Below are 24,432 nucleotides of genomic sequence, written 5' to 3'. Positions count from 1 at the left end.
ACCTTGGGGCATCCGTCAGCCTAGCCCGGGCAGCCCGCCGCGAAGGGACAGTGCGTCCTAGCGGTTAAAGTCACGGATGGTATAAAACGGGCATAGCTGGCACCTCACCAAACATCCTTGGCCATCAGCTAACAAGACCCCAAATGTATTATTTTAAAAAATCATTAGTTTTAAGCCAGTGTCATGGTTTTTGTAGGCCACACTGTCTGAGTGCTTGGTTTTGGATAGATTGTGTATTGATAAGGTCACACTGTACTATAACAGTAATGGACTCCCCCTCCCCCACTAGTTGGGTTACAGGTGGGTTTAGTTTGACAAAAAACAGAAGAATGGGAAGTGAAAAGGTGTCCTTTGGAGAGGTGGTGCTACCTGTTGCCAGCTCTAGGGGAGGCAGGTGCTGCTGTTTAATAGGTCCAGCTGCATTAAAGTTTGCTCTTTTTTTTTTTTTTTGGACAATGTCATCTCACCTTATTAATTCAGATGCTATATTATGAAACTAGGCTTTAAAGAGATGGAAGACAAGTGGCAGAGGAAAGCTGACTGCATGGCAAAGTGTGGGTGTTGGGGGGTGACAAGACAATAAGTGATATTATCGCAGTTCCTGAGGAAATTACACCTTTCACCCCAGTCTAGTCTCTTTAAGGACACACACCCCCGCCCAGGTCTGAGGCCTGTAGCTGTCACCTTTCTTGGGGAGCAGATGGGAGGATTCCACAATTCAGTTCCTACACAGTGAGGATTTAGGCTGCAGATTCCTGCAGTTCACTGTGATTATCTCAGCAAGTCTAGTTCAGCACCTACAGTCCTGTTCTGTCAGGGGTAGTGACAGGGTTAATAAGTGTCCAGCCAGCCTTCATAAAACAAAGTATTATTTATTCAGAACAAAAATATTTAAGAGGACAGTATCTTGAAAAGAAGCAGCTTCTATGCATGTCTGGCTTACCAAGTATCACCCTGGAGTCCAGGCTGGCTTCAGAGTACTACAGGGCCTGTCTCTGGGTCACAGTCTCAGGTCAGTTCTTGTTCTGGTGAAAATACCCTCTCTCCAGGAGATCACTTTATATAGTTTACAGGTTTGTTTGTCAGTCTTCTTGGACCTGGTCAAATCATGATATGCAATTTCCCATGGGACTTCTCCATACGTGTTACTGCCTAGGCATTTGCATTAATTACCTCCCTCCACCCCAGTCATTTTAGTTCCTGCAGGAAACCCTGTAATTCCCCCACTGAGTCAGGAATACAATCACTATTCCATAACAATACATATAACATTTATAAAGTTGATACAATAGTCTTTGAATGCACCATGCGTCCATAGTAGCAGTCACAATGAGACTGGTAGACAAGAACATAACATCTGTTTCCTCCTTATCCACATGGCTTGTTACCCTGTCAAAGTGGGATATTAGATTATTTTGACATGATTTGTTCTTGACAAGTCCATGTTGGCTGTTACTTATCACCTTATCTTCTAGGCACTTACAACTTGATAGAGCAAATAAACTATTATCTTTCCAGGTACCAGAGTTAAGATGACTGGTCTATAATTCCCTGGGTTGTCTTTATTCCCCTTTTTCTACATCAGGAGAAAGAACTTGGACTGAGTTGATGCGTCACTCGACCCTGAAAATGATCAGATATTGCTGTGGTATAGAAAGGAATTAGGAATCCAATGGCATAAACAGAAGCATCTTTTGAGAAATGGTGGAGATTTTTTATTTTCAGTGTTGGGTAAAGAGGAGATCTCCCCCAGAAAGGAATGACCAGATGTTTGCAGAGTATCATCTCCTAAACACACACAAATTAATTTATAATTAGAATCAAAGGTCTGGATTTTTACCAACAGAAGGAGACTTGAGACATCTACTGTCTGTATATAAACCTGCCTCAAAAGACCAGCCATGAGCATTACGACAAAAATCTTTTGTGACATGCTCCTTGCCTGAGATGATGCAATCTCCAATTAGATAGCTGTACTAAGAATTTGGATCCTATCCCAGTCACTCTGATATTAAACATTTCCAAGCCAGATGGTTTTCTGCTCTTTTGCTTCACAAGTGATTCAACTGTAATAGACAGAGCCCTGGCCATGAGGGCCCTGCATGATGACTTTGGGCATTTAGGGATGGAGAGGACCCTGGAACTTATTCGTAGTAGGTTCTATTGGCCCCGAATGGCTGAAGATGTTCGCAGGAAATGTGAGACTTGCGCTCGATGTGTTCAAAGGAAAACTCTGCCCACGAGGGCTGCATATCTCAAGAACATCACCAGCAACAAACCTTTGGAATTGGTATGCATCGATTTCTTGTCTGTAGAGGTAGACAAGAGGAATGTTGGGAACATTCTAGTAGTGACTGACCATTTTACACGGTATGCACAGGCATATCCCACACGTGATCAGAGGGCCACCACCGTCGCTCGAGTATTGTGGGACAAATATTTCTCAGTCTATGGATTCCCGGCTCGGATACACTCTGATCAGGGGCGGGATTTTGAGAGTCACCTTCTGAAGGAGGTGCTGAAGATAGCAGGAATTAAAAAGTCTAGGACAACGCCTTATCACCCCCAAGGTGATCCTCAGCCAGAGAGGTTCAACCGAACCCTATTAGATATGTTGGGAACTTTGCGACCAGAGCAGAAGGCAACCTGGAGCCAGCATGTCGCATTTCTGGTGCATGCCTACAATGCCACAAAGAACGATGCTACGGGAGTCACCCCATATCTGTTGATGTTTGGGCGAGAACCAAGATTACCCATAGACTTGTGCTTTGGTGTATCAGAGGATGGAGATAGCTATGTAACTCACCAGCAATATGTATCCCAACTAAGAGAAAAGCTGCGGGATGCTTATCGCTTAGCTACCGCTGCAGCTCGGAAAAACGCAGACCGCAACAAACATCGATATGATGCTAGAGTGCGTTCGCAGGAGCTCCAGCCGGGGGACAGAGTCCTGCTGCGAAATTTGGGTATTGCTGGCAAACGCAAGATAGCTGACAGATGGAAGGCAATACCTTACCTGGTGATGGAAAAGCTGGGAGATCTGCCGGTCTACAAGATCAAACCTGAAGACGGTCCAGGGCAAATAAAGACGGTGCATAGAAACCTTTTGCTCCCTGTGGGGGAATTGGTAAGCATCCCTTATGAGACGGGCCACGACAGGGCAGCCGGGCAGAACAGAGGTGCTAGACCAAAGCCGCCATCCAACACAGACAGCGGGCCCCGTGCAGCTAACTTACCCCTATTCTGCACATCTGAGAGTGAGTCTGAGGAGGAAGACACAACCCTGGTGTATCCTGGGATGGAGACAAGATTTCAGTCTCGATCAGCTGAACCAAACGAGAGTTTTCCCTCTTCCGCCCTAAACCCCATGGCGGAATTATTTAGGCCCATTTCTGACACCCCTGTGCCGCTGATGAGACCCCCGTGTGATGACACACACAGGTTATTGGCCAGTGGAGACACACAGGTAGAGGATCTCCTGGGCACCTTGGACCCTCCCGCGTTAGAACTAGGAGTGCAGGGGCCTACGCCAGTAGCCAAGGGACCCTCAAAGGAAGCCTCTCCATCCGTCAATCAAGAGGATGTTCTCCCTACCTCGGCAACAGAGATTCTCAATAGACGAGACAGGATGATAAGACCAGTAAAACGGTTGACATATGATGCACCTGGGGTGACTAGTGAGGAGCCAATACATTTAGCACACAGGATTGTGGAAGCCAAAGTGGGCTTCCTGAGGCCCTTTGGAGGAAACCAATGAGTTGGTATAAAGGGAGTATGATTTGTCGGGACGCCAAATTCTCGGCTGGGGGGAGGATGTAAGCAGAGTCAGGATGGGCTCCACCCTGACATCTGGTGGTGAGGTGTGGCAAGTAGTGGAAAAGAACTTCAGGGGCTGATCTCAATTTGCATAGGCACACCCACCCCGCCTAGAATGAGGCCATAACTGCCCAAATGGTCACTTTGGCTGTTGTGGGATCCCCAGTGTCTTTGTTATTGGGGCGGGAAGAGTAAATTGTTATTACCCTGATTATGGGAACTGTGCTTGGAACTGTACTTGGCCTTTTGTTATGATGGAGGGACTCACCATCAACTGAGTAGCACTCGCTAGGCAAGGGACATGGGTTCCAAAACTCTGTGAAGGGAGAGAGACTTGAGACAGGTATTAGTACCTGGTGGTGTGGGCCCCTTTGTGAGGGCCTGAAGCACCAATTGCACCTCTGTCTCTCTCCACTGTGGAATGTCAGAGCTAATTTTGGGTCTATTAAGAGTCTTGCTACAGGTACTGTGCTGCATTCACTTTGGCCTTATGGTGCACCAGCACTAAGGCCCCCAATACTATGAGCTGAAATCACTGAGAGCTGAAATCACTGAGCACTGTGTCAAGTAGTGGGGAGCCGGAAGATCTAGAGTGCAGTGGTGCTGTTCGTGAGACGGCGAGCTGTGCAGAGCGGAGCCGTTCGCGAGACGGCGAGCTGAGCAGAGCTGTTTGTGGGACGGCGAGCTGTGCAGAGTGGAGCCGTTCGTGAGATAGCGGTGTGATCGTGAGACGGCGAGCTGAGCCGAGCTGTTCGTGAGACGGCGAGCTGTGCCGAGCGGAGCCGGTCGTGGTGGAGCGGAGCCGTTCGTGAGACGGCGAGCTGAGCAGAGCTGTTCGTGAGACGGCGAGCTGTGCAGAGGGAGCCGGTCGTGGTGGAGCGGAGCCGTTCGTGAGACAGCGGTGTGTTCGTGAGACGGCGAGCTGAGCCGAGCTGTTCGTGAGACAGCGAGCTGTGCCGAGCGGAGCCGGTCGTGGTGGAGCGGAGCCGTTCGTGAGACAGCGAGCTGAGCAGAGCTGTTCGTGAGACGGTGAGCTGTGCAGAGCGGAGCCGGTCGTGGTGGAGCGGAGCCGGTCGTGGTGGAGCGGAGCCGTTCGTGAGACGGCGAGCTGAGCAGAGCTGTTCGTGAGACGGCGAGCTGTGCAGAGTGGAGCCGGTCGTGGTGGAGCGGAGCCGTTCGTGAGACAGCGTAGCAGAGCAGAGCCCTGTGGGGCAGTCAGCTTCAGGACACGTAAGGTACCCCTTACCTCTTTCCCCCACACACAGGCACATTTTAGCCAGACTGGGGAGTAACACTCTGCAGATGAACTTTTGAACTCTGGGGCTGGACTTTTTGGATTTTGGGTGATTTGAGGATTGCTGGACTCAAGAGACGTTTGGGTTCTGGGACTCAAGAACCCGAGGGAAAGGATGTGGCCCAATTTGCTGGGGTGGGTCTTTGCTCATGGTTTGATTAATGAACACTAGTTGTGGTGTTTTCCCAATTTAATGCTGATGTCGTTTACCTCATGTTATTAAAGATTCTCTACTACACCGAGACTCCGTGCTTGCGAGAGGGGAAGTATTGCCTCTTTGAGGCGCCCAGGGGGTGTGTAAGATTTTCCCAGGTCACTGGGTGGGGGCTCGAGCCAGTTTTGTATTTGCTTTGATGAGAGGGAACCCCTGTGTACTGAACCCGGCCCTTGCTGCTATCAACTTGGCCTGGCAGAAGGGTTACACAATGAAGATGCTTTCTTGGAGCTAGGATGTGATTGTTAACTGGTTGGAATTAATGTTGCACAAAGGTCTCATAAGGATCACATTTTACATCAAGGAAGAGCCACCAGCAGACAGCATGTTTAGAGAGGGGCCACCTGTCAGTGACTTCCTCAGAACAAGGTAAGAAACTGGTAAGCAGGATAACGCTGTTGGTTGGTAATTAGACTTTTAGCTCTTTATTATTTTTTTAGAGTGATACAGAAAAATCACAGCTTGATAACGTATTTCTTGTCCAGCTTCTCCATAACAAAGCAACTGTAGTGAATTAGGTTCCAATCTGATCACCAGTGCACAGACCAAGCAGCCAGCCTGCATTGGGGGAGATCTTTGGGGCTGAGAGGAAAAGAATCCTCTCCCCCCGCTCATGGAGCTGCTTTGCACCTTCTACTGCAGTCTTGAAGCTGCAGTTGTACCCACAGTTCCTGGACTCCTGCTTTGTGTGTGCATGTGGAGTCTGCATAATCACAGATCCCCAGCCTCAACTCAGCTCCTCTGCTACCCCTAAACACTGCAAGCCAGCATAGAGGAAGCCCCTCTGCAGGATCCTAAAGTCTTCTCCTCCAACCCTCTCCAAACAGTAACTCTGCATCAGTACTGCTGGGGGCAGGATCTCCATGGGGGAGAATGTGGCAGGAGAGGCAAGGTTTGCCCTTTACTATTAGGATCTATAAATGCATTGTTTGTATCTACTTACGATTGCTCATATCAGCTAGACACAGATCATGCTCACTTTTTCCTGTTTCCACACTTCATTTCTGTGTTCCACTGGAGCATCTGTTCTGCCACTAGCTAAGCCAATGTTGTTGTTGGTTTTTTTTAAAGTACCAGCACTGCATAGGAAAATGATTATCAACTGAAATACACCAGCTACACAGGGACAGCATTGCACTGGTGTTTTGCACTATGTACCAGACAGCCTGAACCAAAAAAATCTAATGAAATCAGGAGGAATCTTTTCAGTGGCTTCAAGAGACTTTAGACCAGGCCCTTAGACAGCACTGAAGTGGATAAAACTAGAGTTATCAACAATTTAGTAGGTGGGTAGATATGCCTACTCATTAGAGCAGGAGTCAGTAGCCAGGAATAGGAGCCCAGCATCAGAACCAGAGTCAAAGGCCAGATACCACAGCCAAGGCTCAGAGTAGAAATCAGGAATTAGAGCCAAGAGTCAGAACCAGATTACCTGGAAGAGGTCTGGGATTCAATAAGTAGATACAGGCACTATCACATCTATGGACAAATAGTTTAAGCAGCCAGCAAACTGGTGCTGGGCTTAAGAGCAAACCTGCTAGCTTGCTCAGCTAATGAGACGGGGCATTCCATCAGGGGTCTGGTTGAAGCAACGTAGCTGTGCTCATTAGGCTGATAGGAGACCGTGCAGGTGCAGATACAGGGCCTTATTCCTGACATCGGGCAACATTTCTTTCAATGTTTCTTTGTATCTGCACCCCTAAATTTTAAACAAACCCAAAATCTCAAAGCAGAATTTTGCCAGATCATTGAGTTTTGTCCGTTCTCAAATCAAAGTCATGTGAAGCTCTGCATTTTGATTGCAAATTACTATGCAAAACCATAAGCCAGCCAAGGAATACTCTGGCTGGATCCATGTTCACCTGCAAAGTCCATAAATGTTAATGACCTTTTCCCCGGCATGTTCCAATGAAAGACAAAATCAAGCAAGTTTCAGATTTTCTTGTGAACCTTTTGCACAGGTCTAGCTACAAACAAACAAACAAACAAACCACAAAGGCAACTTGGCCAGGGCAAGTAGGCGAGGCAGAATCTAACCTGATTGGATTGCAAAGGAGAGGGGATCACCACCAAGAAAAAACAGTACCACTGAAAGCAGATGGGAGATAAACTTCATCTATGTTTCTATGGGAGCTTCCCACCAGACTATCTGAGAGGAGGCATATCAGGTTTGCCTTTCCATTTTCAGAGGCTACCAGCCTCCACTGTTAAACATCATGGAGCATAAATAGGGCCCTACCAAATTCATGGTCCATTTTGGTCAATTTCATGGTCATAGGATTTTAAAAGTCATAAATTTCATGATTTCAGGTTTTTAAATCTGAAATTTCATGGTGTTGTAATTGTAAGGATCTTGATCCAAAAAGGAGTAGTGCGGGGGTGGGGGGATCACAGGGTTATTGTGGGGGGGTTGCAGTAAGCTACCCTTACTTCTGCACTGCTGCTGATGGCAGTGCTGCGTTCAGAGCTGGGCAGCTGGAGAGTGGCAGCTGCTGGCTGGGAGTCTAGCTCTGAAGGCAGAGCCACCATCAGCAGCAGCGCAGAAGTAAGGATGCCACCCTTACTTCTGCTCTGCTGCTTGCAAAGCTGGGCCCTCAGTCAGCAGCCGCCATTCTCCAGCTGCCCAGCTCTGAAAGCAGAAGTAAGGGTGGCAATACCATACCTTGCCATCCTTACTTCTGAGCTTCTGCTGGTGGGGCGCCGCCTTCAGAGCTAGGCATTCAGCCAACAACCACCGCTCTCTGGCCACCCAACTCTGAAGGCAGCGCAGAAGTAAGGGTGGCAAAACCGCAACCCCCTTAAAATAACCTTGCAACCCTCCTTCAACTCCCTTTTGGATCAGGACTCCAATTTGAGAAGCACTGGTCTCCCCTGTGAAATTTGTATAGTATAGGGTAAAAGCACTCAAAAGACCAGATTTCATGAACCTGCGTACACTGTGTAGACTGTCGGTCCTTCATCAGTTGAGACTGAGCCGATCACAACACGTCTTCCAATCTTCTCTCGCTCTGGTCATCCTTCGCCGTGCTTGTCCATATCTCTTTGTTAGGAAATCATTCCACCTCTTTGGAGGCTGACCGCATGGCCATTTCTGTTCTCGCGGATACCACTCGGATATAGCTGCGGTCCATCTGTTGTCGCTGAGTCGGGCCACATATCCCGCCCACCGCATTTTGCTGAGCCTGCTTTCAACAACAACATCTCGCACTCCAGACTGCTGCCTAATTATTTCGTTGGGGATGTAATCGTGGAGTGAAATACCCAAAAATGTTCGTTCCATCGCCCTCTGTGTGACAGACAGTTGATGTTCTTCAATCTTTGTCAGCAACCATGTTTCGCTGCCATATAACATCGCTGGAAGCACGGTCGAGTTAAAAGATTTGCACAAGTTGTTTTGCTGATCTTTCCTTGGAGGATGTCCTTGATGTCATTGAATGCGCACCATCCAGCTTTTTTTCTGCGTGACAATTCACCTTTCTAATCATGGTGCATGTTGACTTCCTGGCCCAAATAAATGTATTCATCAACCTCTTGGATCTGCTCTCCTTCAAGAGTTATTTGGGTTCTTGGCAGAACATCTGGGGATGTCTCTTTCTCTTGTTCTTCTAGTATGGCCACATAATTTATTCTGATTTACAGAAAATATTTCTGAACCCTCACACTGTCCTATCAAATGTCAGATCATTTTAAAAAGAGAGAAGCCGCAATACAAAACTAAGCCAAAGTAATTCTGAAGTGGAGCTGAGCCTCCAGCTAGAACTTCCATGGATGTGCAAAGAGCACAGGGGTCTGAGCTAGAGTGTCAACCTTAAAAGAAAACTGCACTGATCCAAGTAATACCTTAAAAAACTCAGTCAGTATGTATGAAGTATATTTCAAAATGAGTTTTAGAAATATCGGGTGCTGATTCATTAACTGTCAATGGGGAAGTTGGACTCTCAGTGGAAGATGTCATTTTATTGACACTTCCCAGCTGGAGTCAGTGAGATAAATACTAAATTTTGCAATGTAGCATTAGTATTGGTGCTTCTCAGCTCCCAAATATTTGCCCATCCAGCAGCTCCCCAGAGCTAGAAGCACATTGCTCTCTCACTTTGTATTTAGAATCTCCTCCTCGCATGTGCACAGGAGGGAGAGAAGAACAACCGCCTAGTTGAGACCCCTTTCCCAATTTGCAGTTATGGGTGGGGGGATTTTCTCATAAACCCCTCCCCTACATTTAGCAAGAAGGGTGAAGATTCCCATGGCTCCACTCCCCTGAATGTGCTGATGAGCTAGAGGGGGTTTACAGCCAGGGCTCGCATGAGCCCCTTGTTAGCAGAAGTGATCTTTGGGTCCCAGGGAGGAGAATTTTAGCTTTAATTTTAAGAGAAAAGAAGTTTGTATCCCTTTGCTTTGTGAGGATCCCAGAAAGCATAAATTGATCCAGTGGGTTGAAACAAACAAGCAGCTGTTGCACTAAGGAGACCTAAAGATCCCTTTGCACACATTAACTTTGTGACATTTTGCTGGCCCTGCTAGCCCTGGCCACAGGCAGCACAAGTACTCCCCTCTCAGCCCCTGCAGGCTCTGCTATCCCTTTGCACGCAAGCAACAGGCAAACACCAATCCCTCTGGAATGCCCAGCCCTTGATCCACCGGACATGCACAGATTATCTGCACACCTGCTTGCTAGTTTAATCTCAGGATCACCACTCCGCTTAACACACAGCCTTTAGATATATTTATAGTGAAAACAAGAATAAATTTATTATCAAAGAAAAGAGATTCAAATGATACTGAATAAGAATATTGGAAATAAATGGTTACATATAAAATAAAATCATAACTTTTGCTTTCTAGATCCTAAACTTAACTCACAAGACATTCCCCTGTCTCCTATAGGATAGCTTACCCCAAATCCTTTCCCCAGTGTTTTCAACCAAGATGGATGAGATCCTCTTTTCATAAGATCAAGCCCACTGGTAGCTTGTCTTCCCAGACTGAAGGATGCCAGGATGTCTCTCTGCACTCCCAGATCTACCAACCAGACCTTTGATCTTCACCTGAAAACAGGATCCCTCCTCACCACTGCTGTTTACATCCTCCTCTTCATTTTCTTGTGAAGTCCCTGCAAGCTCTTTAGGGTTTTACTTAGTACGCTAATAGACTTCCATTGGGAGACACACGGTACACAACGATTAGCTAGGGAGATAAGTGTCTCCCACCATGCATGGAGAACTTTGTTTCAAGGCATGCTGCCTTTGAGTGAGCTGCCTTCAAACTTATAGTTTTAAGGAGATACATACGCGCGCGCGCACACACACACACACACACACAGAGCCTCTTATATATTATCTGCAAATACATATCACAATGATTAGAGTGACCAATGTGACCCAGGCTTTCATCAGAGACCTGACATGACATTCTTTGGTGGACTAGTATGTAGATACGAGACCAAGGGCTCCAATGTATCTCTGTGCCCTCTACCAGTTGGCGCAAAGAGGTCCCTGGGTCACACACTTTTAATGTAAAAGGAGTCAGTAAAGTTTGGGGGGAATCCCAGGACTATCTTGCTAGTCCTTCTGTTAATTCTGAGGCCATCTTGATGCAGAGTGCTGTGATAATGGCAGACAGGAGTGAGTGATGGCAAAAACTCATTTCCTAGGAATTCTAAGGCCAACCCTGTCACTTAACATTTTCAGCTCTTCCTGAGACTACCAATAAGCCAGTTGCTAATCACTCAGGGAGCTACCACACCACAGGTTCACTGTTATGGCCATACTGCTTCTCCAAGAGGAATGCCCCTTCTGGGACCCCTACCAGTGCCACTAAGAGTTCAAACTAGATGCACCAGGCAGTCACTCCTACATGCTCTCTGGCCACTCCAGCAGTGCACAAGGAGGAAAGGGACAGATGCTGGGGCCAAACTGTCTCAGCACTGTATGTGAGTCTGGCAGTTCTTCGCTCTCTCCTTATTGGTGCCATTTGCAGCTTGAATTGTTGTTGATGGCAGACAGCCTGGAAGAACCCTTTCCCCCTTTGTATTCCAACCCTCTGTGACAATACGGGGAAACCCATTCCTCCTTAGCCCCTCATCCTAGCCAGGGAGACCCATCCCCTTGGTCCCTCCCCCCAGGCTAAGGCAGCTCATCAACATTCGGGGAGAAATATACCCCTCAAGAGCCAATGGGGTCTCAGTCCCCAAATGGCCAATCCACCCCGCATCAGAGGGAACCTATTCACCAGCTGGCTGACCATCCCACAGCCAGAGACCACTCTAAACTCTCATTAGCTACCTAATTATGGATGTAGATGCCTGTCTTTAGGCACCCAAGTCTCATAGTGTTGGCCTTAACTTCTGTCTGGCTCATTTTCCCTGTACTATATCAATACTTACCGACCTGACAGGGGTGTTATGAGTATCAATCATTTAATGTTTGGAGAGTACTTAGAAAACGTATAGACATGCTATGTATTATTTTTTTCAAACATAGGAGCCATAACAGGACATCTGTATTCCTGAGACTATAGAGCATCACTTGTCAGCTTTCACCTCTAAATCTTGCCCACTTAAGATGTACCACATTTCTGCTTCAATAAGCCTTTTAGAATCCTTTGTTCTACTAAGTAGAAATGTATGAAAAGCTGAAACTTTTTTATATCCAAAAATGGAAACTTGTTGGAGTTTGTTTAATCTCCTCAATCCTGAGGGATTCTTCTGAGCAATGATGTTTGTTTAACTGGACACCTATTGAAGAAATCAAGAATATGTGATCCTATGCAAGTGAATGTATTTGGATAATAAAGGCCAGATTGTGGAGCCCTTAACTCATGTTGGTGATCACTTACTCACTGACATAAGTGGAACTGCTCCCATGAGTAAATGCTCACAACACTCCACTGTCAGTGACACTCTAACATGAAACAACTTAAAATGGGAACAAACTTCTTGAGCCAGTGCTCAAATTGGGGAAGTGGAAGGATGATGCTATTTCTCCCCAAAGTGATTGTATGCTCCAATTTTTTCCAATGTTTCCCTCTCTTTTTTTTTCCTCCAAAAGTTTTTTTTTCTCTTTTCCAAACTGGTAGCCTGCAGAGTATGGGCTAGTGTGGCATAAGCAGCCAATTTGAGCATTATACAGAGTACCAAAAAATACTGATGCTCATGCTGTACTGACTCCGTTTTTCCGTCTGATGTTGAAAGAAGCATAGGAAAGTATGCTTGAAAGTATGTATTTTTTTGTTTTTTTTTTCTTTTAATTCCCTGCTTTAAAGGTAACCCACAAATAGAGAAGAAATGGATGTGTGTCCTCTTTATGGTGTCTAAAACGTTTTTGTAAAAGTATTTTTTCCTACTTCCTTTTAACATTAAAAAATCAGTTGTCTATCTTAGACGACTCTGTTGCGACTTGAGAGCTGGTGAAGTTAGGACATCAAAAAAATACAGAAGAGTGAATGTTGAGCAGCGAGAGGGAAAGGGAATTTTAGTCAGATTACTTAAAACACTTTGCTTTTTAATTGTTTTTTTTTTAACAGCTGTTTTATACCAATACCTATCTGACATTTGGGGAAAAAGGAATTCTATATTACTTCTTAGATTAAGGGAACTCACAGTATTCATCTCTGAGACCTCTACAGCAACACCAGAGATCATCAGAGTTGATACGCCTGATGTTCCAAGATAAAAAATAATAAAGAAAAAAGCATAAAATAATTTTAAAACATTCTTTGCAGACCATGTAGTTTGAAAATCTCACCCTGACTGTCTAATACAGAATGAGTACAGAGGCTCAAACTATGATGTGTGAAATCCCCCAAACTCAGCAGAATTAAAATATTTTTGTGCTATTATTTGGAATATGGGTGAAATGTGGACCCAGTAGGTGGCACCATTGCATCTTAAATACCAGTAGCTGCAATCACCTCATATAGGTCCTAATATGCTCCCATTAGAGTCAATGACAAAACTCCCACTGATTTCAGTAGTGCAGGATCAGGCCCTTAACTAGCTCAAAGAAAAGGACCAAGCTCTGTAGCATGACCACCCATGCCACCAGGTCTTCTGCTAAACTTAGCGCTGTGGTCCCCCCCCAGCCCCCCCATTGGATCCTCAAAGCGTGGAAATCAAAGTTTTGACGCATCAAACAAAGAAATAATTACTATTTTCAAGAGGTCAGATAAAGTTTAGATTCTTTGCTAGAGTAAAACATTTGCACACTTGTCTCAGTGGAATCAGATTATTGGGCTTCCCAATGAATGTTTGAAAGGAAATAATGAAAGAGTAAGTTAAAGCCTTTTAAATCTATATAATAAAAATTTTACTATATCCACTTTCCAATTTCCACTGAATGAAGGAATGAAGTTTTTTACCTTAGTAATTCTAACATTCACTTCTTTTGTTTCTTCACAACTTTTTATTGGGATTTTAGAGGACAAGCCTGGAAATGAACAAGCTGAGGACATGTTCTGTTTTGTCTAGATTGACATATTTTGACACAAGAATTTTCATAAAAGGCACCAAACTTCCTCTTCTGATCTGTTCATGCTACTTTGCTGCTCTTAGAAAATGCGTGATCCAATACCCATTGAAGTCAACAGAAAGCCTCCCATTCTCTTCATCAGACTTTGGATCAGGTTAAGAGGGTGTAAACTAAGGCTCTGAGCTATGTCGATTCATGATTTTCTTTGCCTTCATTGTGTTTCTTACACACAATCATAAATATGGGATCAGCTCCTTAGGTGCTGTAAATCAGCTTAACTCCACTGAATTCAATAGAGCTATGCTGATTTAAACCAGAGCAGAATCTGGACCAGTGTTTGTGGGTCACTTAGGATTTTCCATGAATCAAACCACTGGTCGTTCTAGAGAAATGGCTTGCCCCAGCTGTGGGCAATACTTGCTACTTCAGAAGATTCTAATCTGCCCTCCTGCAAACAAACATACAAACCAGCCAACCCAGAACCCTAATGTATTTAGTCCAGCAGTTCCCAAGCTCTGGTCTGTGGAACCCCTGCAGGTGGCCTGCAGAGAGCTGGCTGGTCACATGGTGCTACTGCTGGAAGAAATGAAACAGATGGGAGGGGGAGCAAAAGTACAGAATGTGCTTGATGATCTTCTAAAAGGAAAAAGCACTTATTGGATTAAAGGCAGCTAAAATACATTGGTTATTTATGGTGATTATTCTGTGCAATCAGTTTCTGCAGAGATGTTACGCTATCATGCAGGGGAGGAAAGGCAGCATGTACAACAAGGAATGAGGCAGCCATCAGAAAATCTCTCTATTCAGATGTACCCCATGCTATGAAAATATTTGAACACCCCGATCTAGGCAATTGTGTAGTGTTGTATGGAGTGGGGTGAGAGCTCAGAGGCAGGGCAAACACACTTAAAATTCCAGCAGCAACAACCTTAAAGTCTGGCAGCCAATTCACAAGGAGAGAAGCCTCCTGCCCAAACCCCTCCAGAGCCTGCCAATGTTTCTCTACATTCTGTTTGTCTCATAACTTTCCCTCTGAGTTCTCAGTATATGCAAAAAATACTGAGAACCTTCATAAAAGGGGTGTTGGGGGGGGAAGAGGGGGTTGTCATGTGAAATACATGTCTTGGGGGTGAGCCTTCCATGAAGAGGACCTCAATGCCCTGCCATTCTTTGCTCCAGTGGTGTCCCTGGCAGGAAGCCTTGCTGAGCTACATAGGGGTTAATCCCCAGCTGTTCAGAGGCTGTTCAGGGAAGCCATCCTAGCTAGAGCTAATTAGATGCAGTTGCATCCATTGAGGCTCACCAGCTTCAAAGAAGGATGTGTTCCTCTCAGAGGCTAAACTCACACCTACCCCTTACTTGTGCTTAGAAATCAGGGCAGCAAGCTGTGGGAAAAACAAACACAGGAAATACTCTTTATCAGTTGTACTGGGGCTGGGCTGGGATGAGTTTACTGCTTATAAAATTACATGAATGGAATATGCAGCTAGAGGCTTTTGCCAAATTAGATTAACCATGAGATTTGACTACTCCTATTATTTGAGTTTACCTGTAACAATGATTGTTAGTGGTCATAAAATTATCTAGCCCATTAAAAAACAACAGCCACAGTTTTTGCCTCAGTTCAATTCTGCAGCTGTAAGTCCCATGGGCTGTTATAAATTCCATTTGTGTACACCCAAAAGCATTTTCAATTTGCAGAGATAGATTAGCACAACTAGGATGACAGAGATCCTCTTTTGTGTGGATTTCAGACCTGTGCCTATACTGGTACTGGCTGGGAAAGCTAAGTAGCTCAGATGTGCAAATGATTGTTATGGAATTCCCCAGCTCCAGGAATAAACTACCAATGTAAAGTTAACATGAGGCTGCTATTTTATTATGGTCAAAAGAAAACATTCATTAATGGATGAGTGGTAAAAATTAAAACTTCAATCACATTTTCTTTCAGCTAAAAGTTTTAATCAAACTGCACACCCAAGTGGAATGGACAGTTCCTGAGACTGGGAGCTTTTCAAGCAAAAGTCAATAAATTACAAGTGAACATAAATAAAACCTAGATCTACTCCCCTACAACAAAGGAGAACATAAAAAATGCAGGCAAATCTGCAAACACCACAGCAGCATAAGTTGACATAATGTCCTTGCTTTAGGCTACAAAGAGATCCTATGGTTATTACTAACCTCAGCATTGCAGGTAAACAATATCTAAAAATACACCCAAGCTAATGAATGATACTTTTTTCACAAGCACATTCATCAAAGTATCTGGCCAGGGTAATAAAAAACTTGATTCATACAAATAAAAGTTTGAGGCAATTAATATCATACTCAAGTATCAGAGGGGTAGTGGTGTTACTCTGGATCTGTAAAAGCAGCAAAGAGTCCTGTGGCACCTGATAGATTAACAGACGTATTGGAGCATAAGCTTTCGTGGGTAAATACCCACTTTGTCGGATGCATGTAGTGGAAATTTCCAGAGGCAGGTATAAATATGCAAGCAAGAATCAGGCTAGGGATAAGGAGGTTAGTTCAATCAGGGAGGATGAGGCCCTCTTCTAGCAGTTGAGGTGTGAACACCAAGGGAGGAGAAACTGCTTTTGTAGTTGGCTAGCCATTCAGTCTTTGTTTAATCCTGAGCTGATGGTGTCAAATTTGCAAATGAACTGAAGCTCAGCAGTTTCTCTTTGAAGTCTGGTCCTGAAGTTTTTTTGCTGCAGGATGGCTACCTTTAAATCTGCTCAAAAACCTGTAGGAGAACACTTCAACCTCCCTGGACACACAATAGCAGATTTAAAGGTAGCCATCCTGCAGCAAAAAAACTTCAGGACCAGACTTCAAAGAGAAACTGCTGAGCTTCAGTTCATTTGCAAATTTGACACCATCAGCTCAGGATTAAACAAAGACTGAATGGCTAGCCAACTACAAAAGCAGTTTCTCCTCCCTTGGTGTTCACACCTCAACTGCTAGAAGAGGGCCTCATCCTCCCTGATTGAACTAACCTCCTTATCCCTAGCCTGATTCTTGCTTGCATATTTATACCTGCCTCTGGAAATTTCCACTACATGCATCCGACAAAGTGGGTATTCACCCACGAAAGCTTATGCTCCAATACGTCTGTTAGTCTACAAGGTGCCACAGGACTCTTTGCCGCTAATATCATACTGTTGCCACAAGGACGAATTCAACAGGCAGAAAAATGAGGAGGTTAACTGATCTATATAATTCATACTCAGTCTTTATAGTCATCAATTCTGCAAACACATGCTTAATTTTATGCACTTGAGTAGTGTTTAAAATTAAACATGGTGTAAATGTTTGCAAGATCGGGGCCTGAATCTTCAAAGCACTCCACAAACATTAACTCATCGTTCCTCACAACAGCTTTGGGAGATAAATATTCTTGTCTCCATTTTTCAGATGAGGAGCTGACTCAGAGGTCAGAGCCAGGATTAGAACTTGGTAAATTCCTAATGCCAAGACCTTGCTTGGACTAGCTTGACTACGACTTTTTCTTGTGTAGAACTCTTTCTTTCGTTCTCATAAAATATTACAATTACATATCTGCCCATAGATACCAAGATGATGGGTGCCTTTCAAAGGCCATACATGGCCCCAGTTGGTTGATGCAAGAGTTTCTATAGAGGCCAAAGGAAAAGACAAGGCCATAGATTTCCATCCTTATTGACAATAAAAGTCAAGATTATTATTTTTCCTGATTGCTGCACTTACACAGAGAAATTATTTCCCTGTTTCAGAGATGGGGTCAGAAATGGCAGATCCTCAGAGACTCATGGGTATTTTTAGATTTGTATGTACTGTATATGGAAACTTAAGCAAGTAAATAATAGCTAGAGAAAAACTTCAGTGGTTCAGAAAATATGTGCATAGCACCAAATCCATTCCCGTCTTACATATGTATGACATGCTGGCTGAAAAGTTGGCTGCAATGAGCTAGACTCTAGGTTCAAAACCAGCTGTGTGGTTTTGCTTTCTTATGTGAGTCTTTGGAAGTTTTCTCCCTTTCTTGACATACTTACTGAGTTCTCTAACAATGTATTCAACTGTTGTGGGGAAAGCATAAGATAAATTAATTGACAAAGGAAAAAAAATATGTGTGGATAACTAAAGAAGCTTGTAGAGTACTGGTCTTAAGCCACCACATCAAACAGGAGAAAATGTGAGTTTCAGAGTTAATAAATCCATGAACATTGGCTGCATGTATAGAAAAGAGACCCAAGACATGTGCTAACATCCACACATTCCACGGCAGAGTGGTGTAAGTAAGATTCCCAGGAAGCTTGACTCCTTTGAGAATTGCCTACAGGAGGCATTTGTGAGCAGACATTGTGGGGTCTACTCTGTTGATGAACACACATAAGTCTCAGGCTACACTGGCAATTGAACGACTAAACTTTTGTCTTTCAGAGGTGTTAGCCCCCTACCCCTGAAAGACAAAAGTTTTGCCACAACAAGCGCCAGTGTGAACAGTACTTTGGTAGCAGGAGCGCTCTCCTGCCGACAATGCAAACGGGGTTGTCGTCAGGAGAGCTGACAAACAGTGGCTACACTGTGCAACTTTTAGCAGCATGGTTGTAGCAACACAAAAGCTGTGTAGTGTAGACATAGCCTTAGTAATCTGCATGGGCTTTAGAGGGAGAAAACATACTGGAAATGTCCCATATATTCCATTACCTCAACTGCAGAAACACTTACTTTCAGTAGCATAGACCCAGATCCTCAAAACTATGTAGGTACTGTGATAGACCCAGGCCAGTGGGGTACAGCAGAATAATTTTTTTTCCTCACAAGGAATACATATATTTATGATGGCAAGTTTTACGAGGGATAGGAGTTAAGCAAAGCCAGTTCAAGTACAGTGGCACTTTAAGTTCCACCTTGTAAGGTATAGTCTCCATTAGAATTAGAGGCAATCTCCACTTTTAACCTTTGTAACATTTATGTAGCATGTTTTCTCCATTCCAAAATGCAGGGGGTCTCTCAAGGACAACTTGTTAGTGTAGCTAATAGATATTAGTTCAGTGTGTGACCAGAAAAAAATTGTGTAATCTTGATGTGGCAGAATAAAGATTGTCTGGAAGCAACCATGTGTTTAGATTCCAGCATTTTGCACCTTCAAATGACAACCTGGATCCTGTATTTAAACTACCAGACCATTCTCAGACAACTGCAGGTTTTACTGAGGGTTCGTAATTGTCACAAAAAATCTTAATCAGCTTTTATGTTGAGAGTTCTTCTTGGCTTCTGTCTCAGCTAGCTGGGCACTCTATTGTGCCACTGTTGATGTCATTGATGACATCATGAGGATGTCTGCCATCAATATTGCAGCCAACAGACTGAGCAGTTCCTAGAATCTCCTTAATAGTTCCAGAGAGCTCCCGGGCCAAAGACCAGTGCCTCATCTGGCGTGCGATGTTTACTATCTCATCAAAGCTGACACTGCCACTGTGTTTAATGTTCTTCTGCTTCTTCCTGTCACAGGGAGGCTCTTTGAGGGTTTTGATGATCAGGGCAGAGGCAGAAGGGACAACCTCCATCTGAGCTTGCCTGTTCTGGATAGTGAGTTTCACTGTGATCCTCAGCCCCTTCCAGTCACCTGTTGCCTTGGCGATGTCATCACCAACCTTTTTGGGAGACAAACAGATATACTGTCCACTGGATAAGCAGTTTTCTGTTCCCTGACTGACCAGAGCAGGGGCTGCTCCAGGCTAGGGTGGACTCCAATTAGCCTGCAAAGAGTCAGTTGAAGCCATTAGGTTAATGAGAACACCTGACTCCAATTAACGTGCAAAGAGTCAGGTGAGGCTGTTAAGCTAATGTGAACACCTAACTCTAATTAAGGCCCCTCTGATACTGTAAAAGGGCTCACTCCAATCAGACTGAGGAGAGCCAGGGGAGAGGAAGTGTGGCTGAAGGGCTGGGTAATGAAGACACCCTCAAACCACTGGAAAGGAAACCCTAAAGTAAGGGTGAAGAAGGCGTTAAGAGAGAGAAGTGGGGGAGCTGTGGGGAAGTGGCCAGGGAAATGTAGCAACTCTGGCAGTGAAAGGTCGGCTGCCAACAGCTACTGCCATAAGGGCCCTGGGCTGGAACCCAGAGTAGAGGGTGGGCCTGGGTTCCCCCCCAACCCACCACTACAGAAACACCTCCTGGGAGGGGAAGACAGGCCCCTGTCAGGACAAGAGGCTAACCTGCTTTGGAATAAGCCCGTAGGAACAACAGAGACTGTGGGAGTTCTCTCACCAAACTCCTTGCTGGCTTATGATGAAAAGGGCTCAGTAAACTGTACCCTGGCCCCAAAGAGAGAAGGGCTACATGGAGGGTCACAGTGAGCCTTGAGGCTAGCATAAACTGCCTGGAAGGGTGGGACCCATGGGGACAAGGTTGGAGCTCTGCCATAGTACCTAACTCCCACTGATTTCAGTGGGAGTTAGATGCTTAAATGCCTTTGAGAATCTGGGCCTTTTCCCTCCTGACTCAGGGCCATTCTTATCCCACTTACACTGGTGTAAATCAGCAGTAAATCCATTGAATGGCAGGATGTTGCCTTGTTTGGTACTCACTGCTACACCTCCACAGCATATATTTTAACTCTGGACTGAAATCTTGGCCAACAGTGATTTCTGTTCTGAACAAGCTTAACCTGGGTTACCTTCAGTAAGTCTCACACACATCACCATGGCTTTCTTTTTCCAAAACTGGCACTGGACACCTTCATTGTAGACACAGCTCCTCCTCCTGGCAAAAAATCCCCTTTGATTGCAAACCATCCACCATGTTAACTAAAGTACAAGTTGTACCATAAAAGAGAATCAAAGGACTAAATTTTGCCCTCATTTTATGCCTGTGCAACCCCACTGATGTCAATGAGAACTGTAAATGCATAGCTGAGGGCAGAATTAGGCTCAAAATGTTCCTGTTATGGGTCTTGGGGAAGGGACAGCCAGAGAGGAGGAGAGCAGGGAAGGAAACGAGATTTAATCTCTTGTCTCACAGGAGGTCAGAGACAGAGCAAACACACTTAAAATTCCAGCAGCAACAACCTTAAAGTCTGGCAGCCAATTCACAAGGAGAGGAGCCCCCTGTTCAAACCCTTCCAGAGGTTAAAGGTTCCCATGAACATTTTTTCTTGTTGCTCCACCCCTCAGCCTTCTGCAAAGATTTTTTTCTCTGTATTAGAGTGATTCTAAAAATGGCATGATGGGCCTTCAGGGTAGTTGAGGCATAAGTGTATTCTCATCAAATCTGCTTCATTCAAAGGCTAAAACAACCTTTCTTCCTAACTGCTAGCCCTGCAAACTCAGCTTGGATTTGAAAGTCGAGTTGGGTTCTCTCTGTCTTGTGTGTTGTCACCACCAGGTCATCTCTGCCTCATTACATCTACCCAGCCCCATCATCTCCTGAGCAGTTTGGAACTAAGTGAGCAATTCTGTTGATGTACAAGCCAGCATAGAATCTAGCTCGCTCTCTCAGAGATAGTTGGTTCTGAGCTTCAGGAGCTGCTACCTCAGAACATTAATTTGTATGCAGTGTAATTTGATGCTCATTCACCCCAGATGAACATCTACTCCAATGACTCTGAATGCACCCAGAGAGCATTGCTGTAAAGTAAGGAAGTGCTAGTTTCACATATCACTTTTCAGACTAGAACTTCACTTTTACAGTATTAATGTGCACTCCCTGCTTTCTCCATTTCCCACCCCATTTGGAAAGATAACTGACAATTTAATTTCCCGAGAGTAAACAATGCACTACAACTCGGAGTTCCAATGGTATAATCTCATTCACTTGGATTGATTTTACCATCACCTCTTGCTGAAATAAGTAGTACTCTTGTGATAGATGAAAATGTTGACACCTAATGAGTTTAATGTAGGTGCAGCTAACCTATAACAATATACTATGAGCCATTACAGCTGTGCTCTTGACTGGATGGGTTTCTGCAGGCTTCTAGTTAGCAATTAGGCTCCATGCAGTAGCTTAACTTGGAGAAGTGTTTTACAAGTGTCTTCTGTGCTCAGTGGCAAAACCACCAAAATGTAAGCAAACCCATTTGGACACCGAGGCTTGTGTATGCCGACACTGCAATTAAAAACCCATGGCTGGTCTATGCCAGCTGACTAGAGCTCAGGCTAAGGGATTGTTTAATTGTGGTGTGAACATTCAGGAACCTTTGAGGGAGTAAGTAAGGAAGTGTTGTTTACTTCTTCTCATAACACAAGAACTAGGGGTCACCAAATGAAAATAATAAGCAGACGGTTTAAAACAAACAAAAGGAAGTATTTCTTCATACAGCACACAGTCAACCTGTGGAATTCTTTGCCAGAGGATGTTGTGAAGGACAAGATTATAACGGGGTTCAAAAAAGAACTAGATAAATTCATGGAGGATAGGTCCATCAATGGCTATTAGCCAGGATGGGCAGGGATGGTGTCCCTAGCCTCCGATTGCCAGAAGCTGGGAATGGGTGACAGGGAATGGATCATTGTTCTGTTCATTCCCTCTGGGGCACCTGTCATTGGCCACTGTTGGAAGACAGGATACTGGGCTAGATGGACCTTTGGTCTGACCCAGTATGGCCATTCTTATGTCCCAGAGCTTGGGCTGAAGCCCAAATCCAAATGGCTACACCACAATTAAACAGCCCCATAGCACAACCCCATGAGCCCGAGTTGGCTGGCATGGGCCAACTGTGGGTGTCTAACTGTAGTATAGACATACCCCTAGTTAATTTATCAGAGAGGTTATCGGTGCTACAGGCAGAACTACGTGATGGGCTATAATTGCATCCTGCAGGACACCAGAACACGCCAATTGCTATTTTCCCATAGGCTGCAGATATTCTATATGTAATCTATGTTCTTTCCTTAACAAAGGGGCTAAAAGGGACTGGTCCCACAAGGCTTGGTGATGATGCTCTACCTTGACTAATTTTTCACCAAAAGAAAGAAGCAGCAACGGAGGGAGGACTTATGGAGGGAAGATAGAGATGTGCAGGACCTCTTTTGGGCAGGACTTGACTGGATGCAAACTTGGAAAGATTCTACTTTTAAAAGAGATTAAAATAAATTTCCTCTGAGAAAGCCAGATGGCCTTGGAGGTGAATATGGAGCTACTGGCCACTTGTTCAAACCCAACCCAAGGGAACAGTGACAGGAATGTAGTCCTGATAGATGTTCCTCCTGCAAGTCTCCCTACTTTCCTTCATAGGTGGCATGAATGGATGTTCTCAAGTCCATTTTGCAGTCTGAGTCCTTCATGTTGGTCTTTACATTGTGTTTGGTAATGGGGTCTGAGATATGTGTTGATGCTATGATTAGAGGTGAGGTGCTTCTCCCTGGCAGTCTGTTCAAACTGTGGCTTGGCACCACTGTACAGAAACCTGTATGTGCAGGTTGCTTCCCAAAGGTGCCAGAGTGTCACCGGAGCTCTGTGCAGAACCAAAACATGTGGCCCAAAATGAGACCCTCCAAAAAGCTGGACTTGCGGTTCTCAAGAGATGAAAGGCAGGGAGCCTACAAGTGGGAAGCAGGAAGCTAAGTTATGAAGAAGAGGATCATGAAATATCTAAAGGGAGGTCATAGGGAATCCAGAATGGCAGTGTGGCTGTAAAAAAAGAATTAGATATGAATTGCAAAGAGATGCGAGGAACCCCATATTTTGTGGAGGAACAGGGTGCCAAATATAGGAATTATAGGATAACAAAAATGAATCAAGCTAATGAGACGTAACAATTTGTTGAAATCATGTCTTATTTACATGTCAAGTGTCACCTCACCTCATTGCTTCCATTGGCGTTGTTTGCTTTCACACAGCTCTGCTAAAGCTGTGGGATCAATCACTCTGTAACGCATCTAATGTCGTGGCAATAAGAGGTGAAGCATTTGAACCACTTCTGAATGAGATGCTCCAGGCAAGGCCTGGCTTGCTGAATGCCTACAATGGACTGTAGAGGAAATGCTTTACTTAGGGCATGTCTACATGCACAGCGCTGCAGTGGCACAGCTGTACTGATGCAGCTGCGCCGCTGCAGTGCATCTGGTGAAGAGGTTAATAAAACCACCTCTGTGAACGGCAGAAGCTATGTCAGCAGGAGAAGCTCTGCCACCGACATAGTGCTGTGCACATGAGCACGTATGTCAATGTAACTTATGTCACTCATGGGGGTGGTTTATTCACACCCCTGAGCGGCATAAGTTATGCTGACATAAACTGTAGTGTAGACATAGCCATAGAAAGTACAGTATACATTTACTTTTGGCTGGCTGTAACTGTTTGACATTTTTACTACCATGCTGGGTAAGTTACCTTTTCTCTTGTTATCTGCCCAGGTGCAGGGACCCTAAAACAGAACGTCTCCTGGATTTCTGTTCTTCTTGGAAGGTGGTATCCCCCAACCATCTCACCCGGCAAGCTGCCTCTGATGTGTTGGCTGTGATTATGAAATGGAGGTTTTGGGGAGGTACTGTACAAATGGTATGGACTAATGTGAAGCTTAGTTATGGTTTCTTTGATCAGTCTGGGTTTCCTTCTGTCACTTGGAGAGAGATGGTTTTTCTGCACTCAAATGACCAAGATTCCCTTTTGTAAATTTGAAAAGCTAAATCAGCAGTGAGGAATCT

The 24,432-nt window shown here is 44.8% G+C and overlaps 1 protein-coding gene across 1 annotated transcript; it reads right to left on the bottom strand.

The window, feature by feature from the left end:
• Positions 1-19,059: 19,059 nt before the first annotated feature.
• On the bottom strand, positions 19,060-24,211 carry LOC141992664 (large ribosomal subunit protein uL11-like). The gene is made up of 2 exons (XM_074961995.1): positions 24,119-24,211; positions 19,060-19,434 (listed from the first exon to the last, which is right to left on the bottom strand). Exons 1-2 carry the CDS (start codon positions 24,209-24,211, stop codon positions 19,060-19,062), a joined length of 468 nt encoding a protein of 155 aa, XP_074818096.1.
• Positions 24,212-24,432: the final 221 nt, after the last annotated feature.

This window comes from Natator depressus, chromosome 8 (genome assembly GCF_965152275.1).
Source record: "Natator depressus isolate rNatDep1 chromosome 8, rNatDep2.hap1, whole genome shotgun sequence".
Taxonomy (NCBI): domain Eukaryota; kingdom Metazoa; phylum Chordata; order Testudines; family Cheloniidae; genus Natator; species Natator depressus.
Note: the sequence above shows the minus strand (reverse complement) of the source record. Positions and strands in the feature narration are given on the sequence as shown.

Bases quoted from the DNA above. Each gene is read 5' to 3' on its own strand.
- LOC141992664 (XM_074961995.1), bottom strand. From the start codon at position 24,211: ATGGTTGGGGGATACCACCTTCCAAGAAGAACAGAAATCCAGGAGACG. The intron at 19,435-24,118 runs GTAACTTACCCA...TCTCCCAAAAAG, and splicing joins GGCAGATAACAAGAGAAAAG to GTTGGTGATGACATCGCCAA.